Source organism: Lycorma delicatula, chromosome 11, assembly GCF_047948215.1.
Source record: "Lycorma delicatula isolate Av1 chromosome 11, ASM4794821v1, whole genome shotgun sequence".
Taxonomy (NCBI): domain Eukaryota; kingdom Metazoa; phylum Arthropoda; class Insecta; order Hemiptera; family Fulgoridae; genus Lycorma; species Lycorma delicatula.
In genome coordinates, this window is record NC_134465.1 from 9,991,261 (window position 1) to 10,013,700 (window position 22,440).

The 22,440-nt window shown below is 30.5% G+C and overlaps 3 protein-coding genes across 3 annotated transcripts in view; 2 read left to right on the plus strand and 1 right to left on the minus strand.

The window, feature by feature from the left end:
* Positions 1 to 9,969, plus strand: part of LOC142331993 (dynein axonemal heavy chain 1-like) — a 33,173-nt gene extending 23,204 nt beyond the window's left edge. Inside the window, exons 7-9 of the mRNA XM_075378045.1 lie at positions 2,034 to 2,215; positions 6,298 to 6,428; positions 9,831 to 9,969. Coding sequence (XP_075234160.1) covers positions 2,034 to 2,215; positions 6,298 to 6,318 — 203 coding nt within the window. The 3' untranslated portion in view covers positions 6,319 to 6,428; positions 9,831 to 9,969. The remainder of the gene's footprint in view (positions 1 to 2,033; positions 2,216 to 6,297; positions 6,429 to 9,830) is intronic.
* Positions 9,970 to 13,194: 3,225 nt separating this feature from the next.
* On the minus strand, positions 13,195 to 21,360 carry Spase22-23 (Signal peptidase complex subunit Spase22-23). The gene is made up of 5 exons (XM_075378475.1): positions 21,001 to 21,360; positions 20,273 to 20,348; positions 18,334 to 18,420; positions 14,733 to 14,836; positions 13,195 to 13,734 (listed from the first exon to the last, which is right to left on the minus strand). The coding sequence occupies exons 1-5, from the start codon at positions 21,141 to 21,143 to the stop codon at positions 13,605 to 13,607; spliced, it is 540 nt and encodes a 179-aa protein (XP_075234590.1). The 5' UTR covers positions 21,144 to 21,360; the 3' UTR covers positions 13,195 to 13,604.
* A 386-nt stretch (positions 21,361 to 21,746) lies between these two features.
* LOC142332132 (BBSome complex member BBS7-like) overlaps positions 21,747 to 22,440 on the plus strand; it is a 37,552-nt gene continuing 36,858 nt past the window's right edge. The window contains exon 1 of the mRNA XM_075378387.1: positions 21,747 to 21,925. Coding sequence (XP_075234502.1) covers positions 21,824 to 21,925 — 102 coding nt within the window. The 5' untranslated portion in view covers positions 21,747 to 21,823. The remainder of the gene's footprint in view (positions 21,926 to 22,440) is intronic.

A 22,440-nucleotide genomic window follows, 5' to 3' on the forward strand; every position in this document is an offset into this window, starting at 1 on the left:
GATTCAATGGTGGAACAAAAAGTTTTTAGTATTCTTTATATTGTTATGTAAAGTTAATTGTGTAATAAATTTTGCATTGAACCAACACGACCCAACTTTTCGTAGTGATATAAAGATGGTTGTCTATAATCCACTTTTATAATAAATCCACTTTTGCAAACCACTTCATTGAAACAACCCATATTACAGAAATCAAAAACGTGAAAATCTTGCATATTTATCTATTGAATTATAGTTACCTTACTCCTTTTTTGTAATAAACATTGAATTTTGTTGCATGTGAACCCAGAACCTACCAGATGAAAAAATAAATTATGGGCATCATTTATCATTAATCTTCTTTTGTATTTATAATCACTTACCTGTTTTACTTATATACTTTGCCCTTTTTAGTGCTACTCTGATCAAATCTGACACATTTATTTTTATTGAAACTTAAATTAAAAGTGCCTAATCAAATGTAGATAATTAAGTGTAATTATCAATGAAATCATGTGCTCTTGAAAGTGAGGATACAGATATGTACTAGTGAAACCAGTAGAAGTGATGAATCATGATTGTTTACAATTTTTACTCTCTTTTGGACTGTTTCTATTTTCTTCTTGTACTGATCCTTCCAGTATTCTTTTAATCAACCCTTTTCCTCTAATATGTCTCAGCTTTCAGAATTGGTCTGATTAAATGTCTACTCTAATTAACTTTTGAATGATGGTTCATTAAAATAACATTTTAAGATTTTCTTTTATATTTAATTTTTTATTTCCAATTCCTTCACATTTGCTGTTGATGTTGACTGTTTAATACTAATAGAATACATCTAGGTTTAGTTTTTTTTTAGTTTTTTTCAGTTTTTTTAGTGTTCCTCACTGTTAGTTTAATTTTTACAGAATATTTTAATAGATTATAAAATATTATCATTATAAACTTTCTATTTCCTACAGATTGGTTAAAACGATAAAGAGTAGCAATTTATTTTGCAGGAGTACTTTTGGTATTTATAATTTTGGAAGCAGAATAATTGATTTGTCATAATGTATAGTACAGTATCAATTTGAAAAGAATCATTTAATCAGTACTTGAGATGTATGTGCGCATGTGTGTGTGTGAATTATTATTATTATTATTATTCATTTTCATAAAACTTTCCTTACTTCCTAGAATCACCTCCAATCAACAGTAACACATCAGTGAATCCAAATTATTAATAAGTGCTTACTGAAAAGACAAAACCACAAAAATTTATTTAAGAAAACAATCCAAAGCAAAGAACCAAACATACCATTATGAGGAACTTTACCTATCTTTAAAATAAATGTTTACTATCCTAATCCCTTTAGTCTAACTTTTAGATGGCAAAATTGTTGCTGGACACCAGATAGACTTATAATATTTTTGTGTTCTGGGCAGAAATATCAAGAAAAATTCTTTGAAGATATAAATGTTAACTTGTCCTAACCTCTGTCAGTATTTCTTTAACTATTCATTCTATTCCACTGTTGTTCTTGATTCCCATTGTTTTTTTTTCAATTTTATACAATGCATTTTATTGTCTTTGATTATTTTTTCCTTGGTTAACCATAAAATTGGCTCTTGTTTGCTAGTGTTCAGTGGCTGCTGGCAGTGATACACTGCTTGTAGACTTGTCCAAGAATTTTATATAAAATGACCTAAAACGTTTTAAAAATGACCTAAAATCTATTCTATCTATAGCCTAATGTAATACTTTAGTATTATGATATAATATTTCCATATATATTAGTTAAGATTTTTTACTCTTCCTTTACTTCTATGAAGTTTATGTTCTACTTTAGTTTATTTATATATATATATATAAATAAACTAAACTGAAGCCTTAAATTTTATATAAAAAATATATCGGTAAACTACCACAAATACCCTAAGCAGAGGTTAAAACATTGGTAAATTTAATTAAAATTTGCAGAAAGAAGTATGATAATCTTTGTTTTGTAAAATATTTCTATTGAAAAAAAAATGTTATTTTTAATGGAAAATTGTTTTATTAATTATTTTAGGAGCATGGGTCAGTGATTTACAAGCTAGAATTAATTTCATTAATAACTGGATTAATGGTGGAATCCCTCCAAGTTTTTGGATATCTGGATTTTATTTTCCACAAGCATTTTTAACTGGATGTTTACAAAATTTTGCAAGAAAATATGTTGTTGCAATTGATTCCATAAATTATTGCTTTGAGGTAATATATTTTTTCATGTATTCATTAATCACAATAATGTAAACTCTGTTATTTTCTTTTAAATTAATGAATGTAATGTTTAGAATCTGAAAGGTTAATAAATTATAAATTAAAAAAATTGTTTATAAGATTATAGGTTATGATTGTAAATTAATATTAATACAAAGAAAGTTAGTTATGTTCAGAATAAGATTATAATTATAGTTAAGTAAAGATCCATTAATTGCCCAGTACAAACTCAGATTAACTTTGTTCGCTTTAGATCCATGTTTATTATTAGCAATGTAGGAACATAGGATTAGCATCATAGGAATCTCTAAGAAAAAAGCCACTGTAGCAACTAAGGAAGCTTGCTTCAGTCATCCATCATTAAAAAACTATTACCCATCTTTATTTAATAAATTCATGAAATTGCATTACCAGGAAAAGAGATGAAAAGAGGATACTTTTTATGAAACATTACTCCATAATTCTTACAGGTCTTTTTCAGGTTAATAAAAACGCAACATAAGACAAAAAACAAGTTTTAGTAGACTATAAAACTCAGTTTTTTTTAAATCAGCTGGTTCTTAAGATATAACAATTTAAAGACAAGCTTTTACTTTCATGAACTCTTCTCTTTTATTCTAGAGGAACATTTTGAATACTCTATCTCGTTTCCGTATAGTACATATGAATACTAATTGATTTTTTGAAATATTATAAAACCAAATTAAACATTTTTTAGCTTTATTTCATAATATATTTCAGTATTCTTTCATTTATCCACAGCTGCTGTAAAGCAGATCAGATTTCTTCATGTACAAGTGATTCAAAATTGCACATTATCCTTCAGAAACTGAATTCAGACATAATATAAGCAAAAATGTTTCTATATACAAATGTCTGAATATGGTTTGTTTTCAAATTACATCTAGAAAAATATTTTACCACGATTTCTACTACCAACGGTAAATGAAACCATACTATAAAATTCTTTTGACCAAAATTAATGAACTGTTTGATGATGGTTTTACCTAATACTTAATTTAAGAAATTGAATAAAATAATTTTCAGTACTTTTTCTCTTGATAATTTTCAGTACTTTTTGTCTTGTATTTTGTAAGAAATAGTTACAAATTCCCAAAAATTGGATTTGAAAAAACACTTGAAAAATTTTCAATTAACAAAAGTATGTAAATTAAGGTTTTAATTTTGAGAAAATTGACATAAATAAAGCCAAATAGGAAATAAATGCAAGTTTCAAAAATTTTACTTGTTCTTGAACCAAGCCTTACCATTATCAGAGGTACACTGGTGTTAGAATGCCGTTCCAGTAGTATTGCTTTCTGGAAGAAGTAAAAAATTGTCTTTTCACATAAAATTTTTTTTAATATAAAGCCTGTAAAAAGTAAAACCTAAATTCCAAAAATGGACCTGATGAAAATGGTCCTTGCTTTTGGATATCTGTAGGTAAAAGGTGACAAAATAAAATTAATTAACTAATTAATTAGGTGACTAAAAATCTAATTCATGAAAAGAAGTTGACGTTTGAGATGAAAAGAAAACGTTTTACTTTACACAGCCAGCTGCCTTTGGCTTAGGACCACATTCTTATGGTCTACTATACCACAAAATCAAACATTCCTATTAAAAAATTAGTGAGTGCATCCCTAACCATTATTATTTATTTTTACTATAAATTAACTGCATTTCTACCAACTATACAAATCCACATTTTCTCTTTCACATATATAAATCAGATGAAGCTATTTTTATTTTTTTTTATTTAAAAAATGATTGACATACACTACACAAAAATTAATTGTTAATCTGTTAAAAATTAATTTTTCAACATGTTATTCCCAACTCGTGAAATAAAAATTGTGTAATTTATTTTAGATGTTTTTATTATTTATTTATCTTAGCATAATGAAAACTTTTGTTCTATTTATAATGAATATATTTCTGACACATTTTGATCTGTATTATTCTGAATTAAAGTCAAATCTATGAAATTTACATTTGTTTTCTGTTAATTTTATTTGCATCAATTTTCTAGGAATTAAATTCTCAAAAAGTTTTTTTGGAATTTTTTGAGCCCTGTAACAATTTCCTCAGAAACTGTTAAGAGTACAATTCTATGGACTGTTTTATTCAATTTTTCAGATTATATAACATATAAAATGTCAAGTTTCTCATTCATTTTAGTCACAAGTTTTTCTGCAGTGCTTGGCTTCATTTTACCCTTGAAGCAGAATTAAAATGAAATAGATTGCCAGCCATAACTCAGAAACGAATGTTTTTTTGACATAGAAACATTGTTGCTTATAATGGTGTGTCAAATCAGTTCCCAAATTATTGCCAACTAATCTTGAGTCATTTTTTATTTTGTACTGAATATTTAATAAAACAATATTAAAAAGAATTAATGTTTGATTACAATTTTTCATTTTTCTGCTGAGATCTCAAATTGGTAGTTGCCTCCCTTGAATATTATTTTTAAACTAAATATTTACTGTCTTTTCTTATTGTTCTTATGTTTTTTTATGTTATTCAACATAGAAAAGACAGTAAATATGAGGGTGAATCAAATATAAATGGTAGTTTTTTTATAAACATATTCATTAATAATATACACAATTCATACGTTCATCGTTTTTCTATATAGTCTCCTGCACCATCTACACACTTTTGCCAACAATTTGGATGCTTGTTCATTAAAAAAAAAAAAAAGAAGCTATTGCTAGTGTTTTTTATTATTCCTTGTTTATAAAAAGTTTGAGGACGAATTATCAACCAATTGTACACGCGCTCCACAATGTCTTCATTGTTTTCAAATCGTTCCCCTCCAAGCGATTCTTTTGAGGGTGCAAACAAAAAATCGTCACAGGAGGACAAATCTGGAGTGTAAGGTCAAGGGTTCTCCAGTGTATTTTTTTTTCAATTTACCCTTGTCAAAATCACAGTGTGTGGCCTTGCATTGTCATAAAGAAGGATGACATCTCTGACGGCATACTCTGTCTTTTGTTTTGGTAAGGCGGCTTTTGTTGATTGTAGCAGGTGGCAATAGTAAGCCACATTCACCGTTAATTGGTTATGGAGAAAATCAATGAGTAAAATTCTCCTTGAGTCAAAAAATGTAGTTGGAAGAACTTTTCTGGCTGATAGACGGGTTTTGGCCTTCACTGGGCAGCTCTCATCCTTCCTCCAGAGCATAATGATGTACCCATGTCTGATGACGAATGTGATGATGCATCAGAGAAAATCATCCCCTTCTTGCTGAAATCGATTCAGAAGTCATCGAGCACTAAGTTTTCTAAAGCCAAGATGATCAGTGATAATGGCTTGAGCACTCCCGAAGCTGATATCCACTTCTGATGCAATTCTTCACTAGTGAACTGGCAATCACTTTCAGTAAGCTCTCGAATGGCACAAATGTTGTCAGCTGTAAGACTTGACCTTGAGCATTGATCTAAACTTTTATTTTCTACACTTTCCTGCCCGCTCTTAAATTGTCTGGCCTACATATACGCTTTGTTCTGAAACAGTATAACGTCATTAAACCTAAACATTAACATTTCCACAGGTTTAACATCTTCATTACTTAAAGATTTATTATGCATTATGCAACAGACTATAGAACATCTTGCTTACTCATTTCTGTACTAATATCAGAACAGAGCAGAGGAGCTAACAAAGTTGGTTCCCTCTCTCTAACACACTAAACATTGACCCTCTACTTTGCCGTCTAGTTCAGAACTGCTTGCTGCATAGAATAGCAAAATTACTGTTTAAAATTGATTCACCCTCATATTTAGTTTAAAAATAAAATTTATTGTATTAGAGTACAATAAGTTTTGACAACGTAGTGGTTCCATAACGCATCAACAAGTGATAAGAAGCTAAGTAAGGTAAACAATACCCAACGTAGAAACTATATTGACCTTAGCAGAAAAGATAATAGTAATTATATCTTAATAACAACAATGAACTGTCTTATTATTATTTTTTATCTGTTAATTTTAAATGATTATAATGACCTTTAATATTTCAAACATCAAACTTATTTCTTATAAATTGTTATATTCTTCTATTTTCAGATATTACAGCAAAATCCTTAAACAAGACCAGTAGATGGCTGTGTTATATATGGATTGTTTTTAGAAGGTTCAAGGTGGAATGCTTAAAAATAAATATTTAGATGAATCACACCCTAAAGAATTATTCACCGGTATGATTTTTATGTTTATTTTTTACGTATTGAAAAAATACTAAATTTTTGGTTAAATAAAAATAAAAGATATATGCTGCAACGTGAGCTGCAAACAAAAGGTCTGAGGTCGCATTGGTAATGAAGAAATTATGTTTTCATGGTGATTCATATGCATCAAGGATGAACAATAACTTTTCATGACAGCAAGACAACCCATTATGCTACTTACATCAATATCTGTATTTTTTTATGTTTTTATGAACTTACACATTACATACATAAATAAAGAGTTAAATGGTTAATTTAAATATGCTAATTGCTAAATGATTAATCAGGTAAATTGGAAAACAAGAATATGCTGAAAACTATTTACAAAAGTTTTATTTAAAATTTAAAGCTAGATGGCAATTTTGATAATGAAATAATCAGCAGACTCTGAGAAAAGGTATATGTATGTATGACAGGCATCTGAGCAAACCCACAGACCACTGCAGAATTGATATTGCATTTAAATTTATGTAATAATAAATTTAAATTAAAGAGAAGTAGAAAGCAGACCTCCCCACTTCCACATAATTGTATCTGCCACGGTTCTTCATACCTTGCTGTACATAATCAGTGACACATTTGAAAAAACAGTCATTAAAAAATGCTTATTTGCATAGTCACAATTGTGTAAGGCAGTTCCAAAACAATATTAAAATAATTTTCTACATCTATAAAATTATTGGGATAATTTTAAAACCCATAATAACAACACTTATAGCAGTTTAAGTAAAGAATTTCAGATTCTTCTTGAAGGATTTAAAAATTTAAATATTCACAAATAAAAGTTTAAAAACTAATAATAATGCCCTGGAGAAAACCCAACCCTACATGCATGCAAAACATCTATGCATATGTCTGGGGCTGGCAACAACATGGTACGTACCATGTTGTTGCCAGCCCCTTCACCTCTGTCAGCCAACTGGGCCATGGTCTTGCTCAGGAGCACCCCTGTGGAGTATGGGATTGGTGGTCCCAAGCTGGTTACGGTTTGTAGTGGGAGCGGGATGCATGACCAAGATCTGTTTTTGTCAGTGCTTGGCGGAGTACAGACAGAAAGTGATCTCTTCCTGTGCAGCTGGGACTTTGCTCTGCTGAAGTCTTGTACCGCCCAGTGTGACTCAGTCACATCGGCCCTTGGAAGGGATTGTTCCATGAGTAAGAGTGTCAGAGCCCTTACTGCTACATACAAACCCTGGGTTATTGGTATCATGGGTCAGGCAGTACCTAACTTATCAGCCTGAGTTAAATTTGGGGGAGGTGGCTGAGTGGGGGAACCTAGGCAGAATCAATGATTCGGGGTAAGCCCAACTGTCCCCACTTGCACCTTGTGACATATTGACTGGCGAAAATATAGCTTATGGAAAGTTCAACATCCACAACTTCCGTGGCACAGGGTCCATGTAAAAGCCCTCCTGGAGAGCCTTTGTTTTTGCAATCGAAGAGGAGGAAGTGTCAAGTTTATTGAAGTAGAGAAGAAATATTGAACTAAGTTTCAGCCAAAAAGTAATGAAGCAATACTAAAATATTTGGTGATTCAAAAAACTGAAGGAGATTTTTCCAAGATCAGTCCTTTTGTGATCACTCGAGGGATCGCAGAAGCTGAAGCAGGACCTGTTAAGAAAACAAGGAAAACTACCATAGTTTTATTGAGACCCTCAGTGACATACAATTACCTTGATTACTCAAAGCGAAGAAGGTAGAACTCATTGACGTTGAGATTGTACCACATATTACACTAAATACTTCCAAGGAGTAATTTGCTGAACTGCACAGAAGATAAAACTGTGGAAGAACTCTAAGAAAAGGGAGTTGTTGCACATTGGCAGTTGAATACATGATGAAACAGAGAAGTCGTACCATCCATGTCGCACATCTAGATGTTTAATAAACCTAAATGTCCTGAAAAAATAAAGGCTGGATTTCATAAGCTAGATGTTTGTCCATTCATGCCAACACCATTGTGGTGTTTTGAGTATCAGAAATTCAGACACACGACAGCAATTTGTATGAGAAAACAAATTTGCACTTGTGGCTATCAGTTGCACCTTGATAATCTGTGCAAGACCATTCAGAAAGTCTGTTACTTTGAATTGAGGAAAATTGTGCTTAGCAGAATGCCACTGTCTTACGCACAGATTGCTGTAGCAATTTCTTTTTCCTTATTTTAGGGTCATTGGAGGGGGTAATAAATTTATAAAATCCTCATTTAAGCAAGTTAAACTTGGCCTATGTATGAATATTTTTAGAAAAAAGTTTATTAAAATTTATTCCCCATCTATATAAAAATATATATTCTGTCTTTTTTTTTGGCTCTAACTCTTAATTTTTATTATTAATAGCCAGGAAAATCATACAATACTTGCAGTATTTAGCTTATATATATATATATAATGGTAGCATTTCACCCTTTCATCCGGAGGTCCTGGGTTCGAAATCCTGTCAGCCATGGTATTTTCTTACACTACAAAATTCCATTTTCATATCCACAAGTTTATGTGGCAATATCAAGCCAAAAAAAAAAAAAATATATATTACATATATATATATATATATATAAAAATAAAGCTCTATATTTGAAAAGGCAAATTAAGTAATTAACATTTCTATCTTATATCTTAAAAATAATTGAAATATTTTTCCAAAATTTGGTGTCATGTTTTATTAAAAATTGTTCTCAGAATAAGTTTTTTTTAAGAATTTAAAATGTAACCACTTTAATTTTTGAATCATTAATTAACATTTATCAACTGTAATCAGAAGTAAACCTGTAGTTATTAAAGAAAAGAATTAATAAATAAATAAAATTGAGTTACATTCTAAATTTTTTGTTACAAAAGACATTTTGAAAAGTGTTGAATATAGGTCATTTCTAATATATTTATAAATGAAATATAAACTTTGCTTTTTAATTTTTTATTGTCAAAGGTTACAGCAGGTTTGGCCCTTTTTTTAAAGTATTAATTAATACTTATATGATTTTGTTCAGAATAAAATGTGCTTCAGATTTTACTTTATAAAAACATAATTTCCTTCATAAGGATATTGAAATAGAGAAATTGAAGTGACTGTTATTTCAGCACTTTGAAAATAACACACATGATTTACTTATTTTGAATTAAAAATTTATACCAAATTTCAGTAAAAAATATTTCAATCCACTCTTGAGATTTGTTTAAAAATCACAAAAAGTGGATGAATGGAAAATATAAATTATTGGGCTTATTTTTATAATTTACTTTGCAAACTTTAATCCTTGTAATCGCTTCTAAAATTTTATAATTTAATTATATTTTATGACAGTATTTTAGATCTACTTTTAGAATTACATACTCTTAAATTCATGTTTTTTAATATATATTTAATATGTTGTAGACATGCCACCAATATGGTTAAAACCAGAAAAACACCATACAGTTGCTGAAGAAGGTATATATGAATGTCCTGTTTATAAAACTTTAACACGTGCTGGTGTATTGTCAACCACAGGTCATTCAACTAATTATGTTTTAGCAATTGAAGTACCAAGTAAACACCCACAAAGACATTGGATAAAAAGAGGTGTAGCATTAATATGTGCATTGGATTTCTAAGAGAAAAAAATATTTTCTTATTTCTTTATAATTTTTGTATTTAATTATTTCATAGTGTTGTTTTTTGCCAGTAAACTTTTAAATTATGTAATAAACACATTATACAAACATGTTTTGACAGTTTTTTTTTATCTTTAAGTCATCATCATCATCATCATTTTCGCAGAGCCTATGGACTGTATAGCTGAAAAAGCAGTAACTATGTTACAGACAACCTGTGCGTACCCAGCTTGTTTAAGATCAAGTTATTCGTTCTCTTTTCCATCTATGCAACACAGAGCATTCTTCTGTATGCCCACATTTCAGATGCATTGGTTAACCTCCAGTCTTCCAACTTGATGGACCAGGTTTCCATATGATACTACTGGATTGATCTAGATGCTAATGACTAAGCAGTCTTAGTTTTGTATTCCTTGTGATTGCTCTATCTTCCAAATAGCTGTCACTTTGTAAGCACCTCCTTTGCCAAGATAATTCTTCTTTGTATTTCATTGGCGAGCCCCCATCTTTATCTGTCAAGGATCCTAAATATACAAAACCGTCCACCTTTTTGAAATTACACAGCACATCTCTGACTGGAAAATCGTTGGCTCTGTCTACAATAACTTTTTTTTTTCAGTATTTAATTTCATCCCTACTTTCTTACTGAACTCAGCTGAAGATCTCCTTCATTTCAACTTCAGAGCTTGTAAACAGGGTCATATTGTCAGCAAGCCTCTAGTTGTTTATATGCTGCTGACCTAATCATACACTGCCATGCCAGTTTTTCAGGCTCTTTCACATGATATATTTGGTGTAAATGTTGAATAAGATCAGAGACAGAATTCTTCACTGTCGTACTCCTCTCAACAGATAAAAGGGCTCTGTTGTGTCATTTTCCAGCCTAACCAGCTCTGTTCTTTACATATAAGTTCCAAATGAGGTAACAAGATGATCAGGAATCCCCATCTCCTTCAATACTCGCTGCAGATCTTTTCACCTGACCGAGTCAAAGACTTGGACATAATCTAGAAACCATATCACAAGAGGAGTGTCAAACTCTGTGGCTTTCACTATCAGCTGCCTCAGAATTTGCTCATGTGTACTCTTTTCTTTGAAGAATTCGACTTGTTCTGCAGTAATTTCTCTGCCTAGATGGTATTGTAGATGTTCATTGAGTATATAGAAAAAAATGTTACTCACAAGTGAGATTAAAGAGATAGTTCTATAATTTTGTGTATGGCATTTTTTATACAGATATATGATCAGTGATTTCCCACAGATCATTTGCCAGTTAACCATATGTACAATATCTACCAGATCTAGATATGTGCCATATCTACAGGTGGTGTATAGTCACAACACCCAATTCATCTGATGCTTTGATCATTTCTGCTGTGATGCTATCTGGGCCTGGTGACTGGTTTCTCATTTCTTTTGCCATGACAGAGAGAATGCAAAACAGAGTACAACAGCTGTTGTTAAATCGTTTAAATATTTCTTATAGTGTAATAAATATATATATATATATATATATATATAGATCCTCAAGCTGAACTTTAAAAGAATTTACTGAACTAATTTTTGACATGGCAATAACAAAGAGTCTTATTAACTTCCTGATGTGATTGTGATGGACCAATTCCATTTCCATAATTGGAAATAGTCGTGGTGGGCCTCTTTCTGGGTTGCACATGTTGGTTTATCGGTGAATATTCTTTAATATCCTTAACCTTTTCAGATAATGTAGTCATAGTCTGGCTATGTACGGTGTCAGTTTTAAAACACTGTTACAAAATCATTTTATATGGCATCTAAGTTGGTTATTTTGTTTTATATTCACAAAGGAATCAGTTTTATTACACAATTTAAATGACGTTTATACTATGTAAAATGTTTTATTTAGACTAGAAAGAATATGACCATTTTTTTCTCAGAAATGTGCTTGTGTATTATAATTGCTATGAGGGTTACGGATGTATTTATTATTTACAAAAATAGCTTATCTTACTAGCAACATAACGATGTATTGAAACGCATAATAAATTATGATATACAGCACACAAAAAAAAGGAACTTGTGGTCATAAATACGTCACTTTTACTTGAGGTCTACAAATATCTTTTCTGACAAATGATATCAGTAAACATAACCTTTTGAGTGGTGGGAATTTTTATAAAACAGTTTTCTGAATCTACGTTCACTTATACTAACATATGTTACTAATCTGTGATTTATGACACGGGTTTTACATCATTTCAACTGATTTGCTTGAAAGTATTATTTTTAAAATCACCAAACTATGTTTCATAAACACAAAGCAAAAAAAAAAATTTATCATCTGCAATTAAATTATCGTCATTTTTGTACTGTTTCAATTTTTTTTTTGTTACAAACATAAAAAATATCCAATCGTAACGGTTTTTTTTTGTAAAAATCTGTTAAATCTCTTTAATATACTGTAATTTTTTTTCCACAAGAGGGTAGCATAAGACTATGAAGGGAGGCAATCAGATACCAACATATTTTCGCAGAGCACTAATCAAAAGGTTAATCATCTCAAATCGTTTTCTTTTCAAAGAAAATTTTAGATTGAACAATAAGAAAGTTCTACTGGAGCCAGGTTAGGTGGGCAAGATGTCTGAAATTTAACAAAAAAATCATTAAGAGTGTGAGTATGTATCACACTTGTGAGACAATTTTGCAGATATCCATGAATTTTTATTTTAAATGTCTACAAAATTTTACTTGAAAAGAAAATTTTTTGTTATTATGGATTTACATCAGGATGTATTTACATTGATAATTTCATCCATTTTTATAACATTATGAAATGATCTATAGATATGTTACACTCTTCCTAAACTGTCAAATGATGATTGAAACACTGAGCATCATCATACATATGTTGAGGGGCCAACTAAAAAGTAAGACATCTATTTGTTGATGACTACCCTCAACCTCAACCATTATACACAGCTCGTGCAATAATCATCATAAAGTTGTACCAACATTTACCAGCATAATCACACAGGATCCTTTATCTGGGAAATGATGCAACTGCATTAGAACCTTTATAAAAAATAAAAAAAAGGGAATCTTTGAACATCTTCCCGAGTGGTAGTTACAATGTTATTTAATGGTATAAGAAAAATAAATACACATCATCATGTTTTCAAAAGTTATTCAATTTATTATTCAACCAACTAAATTCAATAATTTCTCTATTTAATTAAATAGTTAATAAATATTTTACAATAATATTTAAAAGTCAAAATTTTTTATATTATGTAATATGTATATAACAATTTGATAAAATGAATTATAAAATAGTAAACAATACTATAACTCCTTCAAATTACATTATGTTGTACACTGATTAAATTTTTACTTATCAATTCATACAACATTCATTCAAAATAAAATAACACAACAGTCATTCATTCAATCAAGAAACATACAAACAGTTTAAAGGATGACAATTCATGAAATGCTTTTACTGATGTATGTTATGAGATTTTGTTGTTTTCTTACAATTTTTTTTCAGACAACTTCATTATATCCTAAATATAAAGAATTAAACACGTGCTTGTGTGTATTCATTTGGAAATTGGAAGACATGTTTTCCAATAGCAAATATGCTCGGTAAAAATCCGGCATTGGGAATAATATTCCACGATAGGCTTAAAGTTACGTTGTTATTACCCCTGTAAACAAAATAAAAATAATAATTATATCATGATTTTAAGTGTACAACATTGTTAAGAATGTACATAATTTATAAGATTTTTACTTCACTGGACCATATTCACTTTTTAATTGAAAATCTTCAAATACCTAGGACAGTTTTCCTGAACTGAGCTTCAGACATTGAATCTCACATGCAGGAAGTATTCTTGAATCTGATTACATTATCTATCTATCACCAGATAACAACATAGAGGCTGCTGAGAAACTGTACTACATTATTAGAATTAAAATATAACTCCTTCGGTCAAGTCTCATATTATATTCACTGATATTAAACAATGAAGATAGAACCAACATTATTAGAAGAGCACTTTACATTCACATAATATTGAATTTTTTGGAATATATACATTGCTTGCTGCCTCTGTAGTACATACTAAATGAAGTTACTTACTCCTCTGTATTAGTTCTGCAGCGTATACAAAATTGCATTGCAGTGAGTGTATGTGTATGTAGAATAAAATGTTTGAAATCAAGAGAACTGGGAAAAACATTTTTAGGACAACTGTTATTTTGCAAACCATTAAGGTTGAATAAACACTGGTATGGGTCAGCTGCTTTAGCAAATATTAAAAGTGAATAAGACTCATATAAAGTCTATTATTGATTCTGTAACTGCAATCTCTGAATTTAGCAATTAATTGCTAAATTCAGTACTACTTTCATTAGTTATTGTAAATTTTATAACAATCAGAGTATATTCGTAAAAGTTTTAATGTATGAAATCTTTAAATATCCTTTGTCTAAGACAATATTTTTCAAAATTATCAATTCTCTTATAGTTAGTTATTTTCATACTATTCTTATACTGGATAGTACATGTTTACTAAATGTTTTCCTATAGCAGAAAAATTTTTTTTTTATATCCTTGTATCCTGTAGACATTGTTTTAAATGAACTACGAGATTTCCTTAAGTAAATATTATTTATATAAACAATTTTTAAGCACACTTACTTTAAACCATTTCCATCATCCCAAAAATAATATTTTGTATTCATGTTTTTGAAATCCAGTACAGCATTTTCGCCTCTAAGAATAATTTTATCCCATAGAACAACCTAAAAATTAGAAAAATGTTAATTACAAATTTTTTTTTTAAATAGAACACATTCTTAAAGCATAAATCACCAAAAATATGTGTTAGCTAAAAATCTCCTGGAGTTGCCAGTGATATTATTAATCAAGGTATAAATATGTTGATGATTTTTATCTGGTAAGTACTTTTTATGAAAAATTGTTAGGTTGGTTTTGTTATTTCACATATTAGAAGTGGCTATCTTTTTGTGGACGAGGGAGTGCCATCATGTTCTGACGTACAAAGAACTTTTAAAATTGAAAAAAAAAGTCATTAGGTATCTGTTAAAATGAAACACTTAAGCTTTTTGTACAAGAAATTGTTATTAAGAACAAGGATGTCCATGATATATTGGTTTGCTTGGCATTTCTCCCGCCACCACCCCATTCGGTCTTCCTAAAACATAAGACCAAATGTCTGTGCCACAAACGGCTACTGAGCCTCCAAACAGTTTAGCGACCAGTGTCCTAATTAGCTCCTAGAGCTAAGCAAAAAGCATGAGTGAAATAAGTGTGGTATCATACACCATTCGCTTGCGTGTCCCTCTGCCCACTTGTCATATATCACTACAATGGGTAGGTGCACCCTGTCAACTACTAAAACACATATGACAATCAATAATTAAATTTATCTCATTAAAGACAGCAATTCGCTGCCGCTGAATGCCAGCATGTACCTGTCCACCATTAAAGTGCTTGTAGCCAGCCATATCTGTCGGTTAGCTTCCTACAGCTGCGCAGTAGGGGTCTTTTCTCTCAAGCAAACTACTGATGTCGGTTGAACAAAACAATCGCATCAAGGAACTCCCACACGGTCTGAAAATGCGACATTGACTCACCACTTATGTGGCCAAATTTCCCTTGACCTCTCAGTTCCAGGGTGGCCTGAGTTCTGGCTGCCCCAAGAACTGAGCAGTGGATGAGAACTGGACCTCCCCACAGCTCATCAGCTGCCAGGCAGAACCAAAACAAATATTGATTTAAATTTACATGGTTGGAAAGCACTCTGGCTCCTGTTGTCCTTAAAAACGATGTAGAGGCATACCATCCCCCCCCCCCCCAGATCGTGTATAAATCTATACAAGGACCTTCCCTTACTTGTGGTGTGCCATTATTGCTGCCATGCTTCCATCGCGAGGCTGTAAAGCCTCCTCCCCAGGTAAGAGATGGGGAACTATTTGAAATTTAGAACTGGTGCATTGAAATCACCGGTACAGGCCTGGCTTGAAACCGCATCCCAAACACCTCGGCCTCCCTGCCGCTTCACAATTTCCATATAGCCGCCCGAACTTTCACTACTAAAATGATTGGGAGAGCCTTTCTAATACAGTGGTAGCCTCGTAGGGAGTTGTTTTAAAAACACCAGTGCATACAATTAAAGCTCTGTGCTGGGCACTCCTTAAATTTTGAATAAGTGCTAGATTTCTCTCCAACGTATGCGCCCAAACGGGTACCACATAAGAGGTCATACTTTCAAAGACACCTCGGTACACCATGTACAAATGACGGCCTGTAATCCTTTCGAACAATCCTTCTAAGCTTGTGCATCACAAAGACAGCGTCTGCCATTACTTGCCTAATGTGGTTGCTAAACAGCAAGTTCTCATCAAACAAAACAACTAGGTTGTTTTTATGAACAACCTTATGGTAGTACTTATGAACTCGGCTGACTACACACCCTTTATACTTAATACGGGGGTTACGACTGTATGATAATTTGTCTGCACCCTTGAGAAGCATGAACTTCATCTTGGACACACAGAAATCTTTAAATTTTGAATGTCCATCCAGCCCTCTGCGGTTGACAAAGCCGCCTGTGCTCAGTCTTCCAGCTGTGGTCGTGAGTTACCACGAATAAACAGGAGACAGTCATCGGCGAAAGCCTGGGCCATATGAGACCTTCCAGGAAAGTCAGTTCCAAAAATCTGTCGAATACCAGGTTTCACAGTATAATGGACCAAGAACGGAGCCCTGCAGGCTTCACATTTACAGCTAAACATACCTCCCAATGGTGAACCAGTCTCCACATTCTGCCAATAAAGAATGGTGACAGTTTTTTTCCACATCTCTGTTCATCATCCGTTGTGAAATGAATACCTTTAATATGCCTCTTTAATAGCAAAATGAAGTGAAAATCACAGGGCGCTAAATTTGGTGAATATAGAGGAAAGTGAATAAATTTTAATTTTAACTTCAAAAGAACCTCCATGGTGAATGCACAAAATGTATGTGGTTGAGTATTATCAAGAATTATCTGCTCCGTGGACTTTCGAACATGACACACACATATTTCTTAAGGTGTTTTAATCTCTATGTATCACACAGAATTTACAGGCGACCTAGCTTCCAATTAGTCAGTCACACACACATTTTTGGAATTTAAGAACAATGTCGAGAGAATTTTTTTCCACAAGGTTATGTTTTGAATTTTTTGATTGTGGTGAGTCATAGTGCCTGTATTACATGCTGTCATTTTTTCTGGATCATAATGAACCCAAGTTTGTCTCCCGTCATAATATCGAAAAGAAAGTCATTTCCTTCTCATCATGATAACATACAGACTGTTCACAATATTCCTTTTGTTGTTTGTTTTTTTCAGCAAGTTTGTGTGGCACCCATCATGTACAGATTTTATAGTAGCCCAGCTATGTAATGATGTGTCTGACTCGTCTTTCAGTAAGCCTATATTGGTGGCAATGCGGTGCCACCCATATTGCGGTTCATTCAACTCCTTTTCATGCTTCTCATCAGTCACATAAACTGGTTATGTTCACCAGCTTCTGATGCACAAAATTTTATTGCCCACCACAGTACTTCAATCAACAGTTTCATCAGCATAAACAGCTTTTAAATGACGCATCAATCTCACTAGTGTTCACTTTTTTTACTGTTAAAAATTGAATTGCTTCATGTTGTTTTTAGATTCATTGACAATTACAACTGATAGAAAAATGAGAAGACATGGGTCAATGATTTTTTAAGTGTTATTAGCAAGGGAATGGAATTACAAGATGACAGAACTTTGTTCTGGAACATTACTATTCTAGTGGACATTACTATTCACACTGAACAAATGTAATTTAAGATTATTTTAAAAGAAATAGACTAAATTATTATGGAACTTTTAAAGATTGTAAAGGTAAAATATTAACTACATATGTTTATTACAGATGCTGCCTTCAATTTGATTAACAAATTCATTTTCTTATGAAACCAGATTGCTTACTGTATTATATCTAAAATAAACTCAAATACATGGTATATAAGTAGAAGAAGCAGTAACTAAATAGTTAAATTTTGATAACATTGCATTAGATTCTTTTTATGTTTTACTAACCCTTTCCAGAATTAGCACAATGTATCAAGCCTCTTTTTTATATGAATCAAATAATATAACAACAAAATTTAGAGTGGGAAGGAAAATAGGAGAGAGGTTGCAATTAATTACAAAAAAGACATACTAAAGAATTAAACTGCTTACCTGATTTAGTACATTTTTAGGTGTTGAATATTCAGCAGTTAGATACAAAAATAATTGTTTAACATTCCAATTGAAAAGATGCGTTAGATGTATAAATAAAGTTAAGGGACACATAAAGACAGTATTTATAGTTATTAAAGTCATCACTCAAAACCCAGATAAATTCACATCAATCTCTTTTCATAATTTTTCTGGAAAAACATATTTTTCTACCAATGATGAGAGAGATTCACATCATAAATTCATTCACTAATTTTACCAATATATAATTTCTAAATCCAATTATGTCTCTACATTATATAGAAGTCTACCTACATTAAGAAATAATGAGGGAAGTCTGCATAGAAACATAGTTCAGCTTTTTTTCATCATTTTTGATACTTTTCATAAAACTGAATATGTAAATGTATATAGGAAGAAAAAATTGCTGATGATCAAGTGGCACTCTGAAAGTGTTAATTTTTTTTTTGGAGTAATTTAATCAATTTTATTTTGGTAGTGATAGTAAAAACATTGTTTTATATGTGTAATAATGTTGCATGCATAATATTTTCGTAAGTCCATTTAATTGTTAAGTAAATAAATTTTGTGTAGTCACTGTAATGAAAAATTGCACATTTAAAAAAATTATTATTCAATTAGTCACTAAAAAAAAAAATATTAATCAACTACATAATAATTAAACCTGCTTCCTTAAAAAGTAAATTTTCTTAGTTTTATTATGCATTTTTCTTTACATTAAATTTTATTCAAAATGTTTATAAAAAAAATCAAATCCTCAATTTTTAAAATAGTTTATTTATTATTTTATTCATTGTTCTTGTTTTATGTGAATATATAAGTTGTTAATTAAATCAATAAATCATAATAAACATCCCATTTATATTTTTAATGAATGAAACTAAATAATTTAAAAAGAAGGAATAATAATTTAGGTATAATATAAAGATAAAGAAAAAATGATCGTATATAATAAACGCATTACCAAAAAAATTATATAACTGATGTAGAAATACATACATCGTTATGTATGTATTTTAATACATACGTAAACTTAAAATTGATAAAATGACTTCCCATAACTAAATTAACTTCTTCTGTAATGTATGCATAATGTTAATTAATAATTATAAATACAAAAGCAATTACTTTTAATGCTATTGTAGTTGTTTTTTTTCGGTAAATTTACGTTGCAACAAGGTATTCTTTCAAATTAATGTAAAATTTAAATAAAAAAATTTATGTGTATAATTTTCTATTTCATTATAACTTCTGAATCCTGTTTAAAAAGGTATAGGCTAATTAAATTACATTTTGACATATGCTTTCTTTCTTAAAAACTTATGGATTAATATAAAATATTACAAGGCACTTTAGTTAAAAATACATGATTTGCACATTCTAAACACTACAACATAAAACACAAGTATTCTAGACCTGAGAGCATTGAACAAAAAATTTCTTTTAGTATAAGTAATAATAATACTGTTAAAACATCAAATTCAAGTAAAAACTTAGATTTGTGACTACCACATTAACTGTAATTTGAGTTGCACGTATCAGTAAAAATGGGCAAACTGTGACTCTATAGATCCGCTATTGAATATCATTCCACATTCAAATCACCCAGGTCATGTAATCCACCATCTCAGATTTTGATACCAATTCTGTATATTTACTCATTATATCCTAAAGGTCTTTTTCGCTGTAAGTTAATGAAAAAATCAGTCTCAAAATCTAAATCTTCTTATAAAACAGTTTAAATTGCAAGGCAAAAAAATTAAAGATATTCTTTGGATATTAAAAACAGCAAATATACAGAACTTTATCAAAATCCCGAGATTTAATGGGTTACAGTTTGACTTTTTTTATGATTTGATATGGCATGACTCAATCTTCAGACTGAGTAATTCTAATTATACTAATATATTAAAAGGATATCTGTTTGAAGATCAAAAGTTAGAAATCCCAGATCATTTTTCTCTCTTGATGCACTATAATCTGGCACATTTTTTCTGAAAATAATAAACACAACATTACTAAATTAAACATGAAAGTAAGTAAATGAATTATTAATCGTTAAGGCTCATTGTATTTTGTATGAGCTGCAGTGGTTTATAACTACAAATACTTCATAAAAGAAAATAAATATCACAACAATGAGGTTGGGCTGTGTTTAACTTTTTTACATTCCATTAAAAATAACTATGCTTTTATAATAAAACACTTGGCTACCAGCATTTATTAATAGAGTATTTGAGGTAAACATTAGTACAACCAACAAAATGTTACAACTTAGCCTTGCGCTACATATGCCTAATATAACTACATATATAAAATCAATTGATATCCAGAGGATATCCCATTTAAAAATAACAACAATGAATTAATAAAATCAAATGATTATCTTTGTCATAAAACATTGACAAATTATTAACAAAATATGACTCAACAAAACTTTAGCCTACTTGTGCAAGAAAAAAAAGTAAATGGAATGAATGCAATAACATTATAAATGAAAAAATAGTGTTGTACACAATGGTTATATAATCAAAAATTTCTTAAATAGAAAATTTAACGAAATTAATATTAAAGCACAAGAACCTGTACTATAATTAGAACTACAATCAAATCAATACAAATAAAACAGCTGTCTTGGTAACTTACACGACTACTTTAACTGTATTCATAGTCGCTGTTGTTCTGTAGTCAATAAATACTGTAGATATAAAACAAACAAATGTAAGGCCGGTTAGTACACTTAATGTATATGCTAATATAGCATTACCTCTACTCAACACAGAATGCATTTTTTAATTTTTAGGTTATATAAAATTGTTAAAGTCTTAGATTCCTATGATATCAATTTAATATTATAAATATTCCATAAATCTGAAACATAAACCGTTCAATGTTTTTAAATTCACTATCTGAAACGCTACACATTTGACGTCAAACTCATAACCAATATACGTGTTCAACACCATTCAACAACCATAGACGTGTACTTTAGTTGAAACACTTAACACATGATTGCCAACACTTCGCAACATATCAATAAATTTGAACCTTTCCTCTTATTTTTAAAGTTTGAATGGCATTATTCGTTTTAACATTTTTATAAAATGTTTTCTTAAAACTGGGCATATGATTTAAATTTTGATGTAGTAGTGTTCTTTACTGATGTTATAAGTGAACTAAAATCACCATAAAATTAAATATATTAATCATTGCACTTCATTTATAACTCGTCCGAAGTACTTAAATCAGATGTTACAAATGTAGCATCTTGAGCTAATCTGTTAGAAGTAATAAATTCTATTACCAAAGGCCACACGAAGGCAAGAATCAGCTGTCATTATTTTTGTTGTCTTGACAACGATTTGTTTTGAATATACAGATATAGTGGCATACTTCTGAAAACACCCCAGCTGATTTCTTCATTTGAACAGGTGCTCTATAAAACATTAAGTGCGCGAAACTTGTTAAAATGACTTTAGAATTAACCCGTGTAGATTATACACTTTTAGGACTTACTTCGCCACAATGTATGAAATTGTTACCCGGTGCTGGATCGAAAGGCATGCAAAAGGTAACAAATTACTTGACAGCTAAGAAAGGCATATGGATGTAATAGGAAAATTTCTTTTGGACTAGTAATTGAGAATCTAATTTTGACAGAACTAAAGGAGTATATATAAGATTGAGTTCAACTTAATAATATCTGAAAAAAATCATCAGTGTAGTAATGATTTTGAAAAAGGAAATATTTAACTTCAAATAAAATAAGATCATTTAGATTGTTAGGAAATTTATTAAAAATTGAAATGAAATGTATTTACATCCTTTATAGTTGAGAAACCAAGCTGAAGATTTAATATTCTGCATTCTCTTGCTGAAGAAAATAAATCTTCAGCACAGTTGAACTTTTGGTAAACTTTAAGAAAGGGAGTCTTTTTCTTCACAATTTTCTTGAAAAGCTAATATTTTTCAAGCCCCCTGAGGGAAGGGAAATTAAGGAAGTGAAGTGCTGTAATCCATTTTTTTCTGTATGTATCAATACAATCACACCATCTATCCATTCAAAAAATGAATAAATTTGAGATT

Excerpts from the sequence above, each read along its gene's own strand:
- Spase22-23 (XM_075378475.1), bottom strand. The coding sequence starts at position 21,143 with ATGCATTCTGTGTTGAGTAGAGGTAATGCTATATTAGCATATACATTA. Across the intron at positions 18,421-20,272 it reads CTTTTGATCTTCAAACAGAT|CTAACGCATCTTTTCAATTG; the intron begins ATCCTTTTAATA and ends TTATTTATACAT. Across the intron at positions 13,735-14,732 it reads GATGATGGAAATGGTTTAAA|GGGTAATAACAACGTAACTT; the intron begins GTAAGTGTGCTT and ends TTTTGTTTACAG.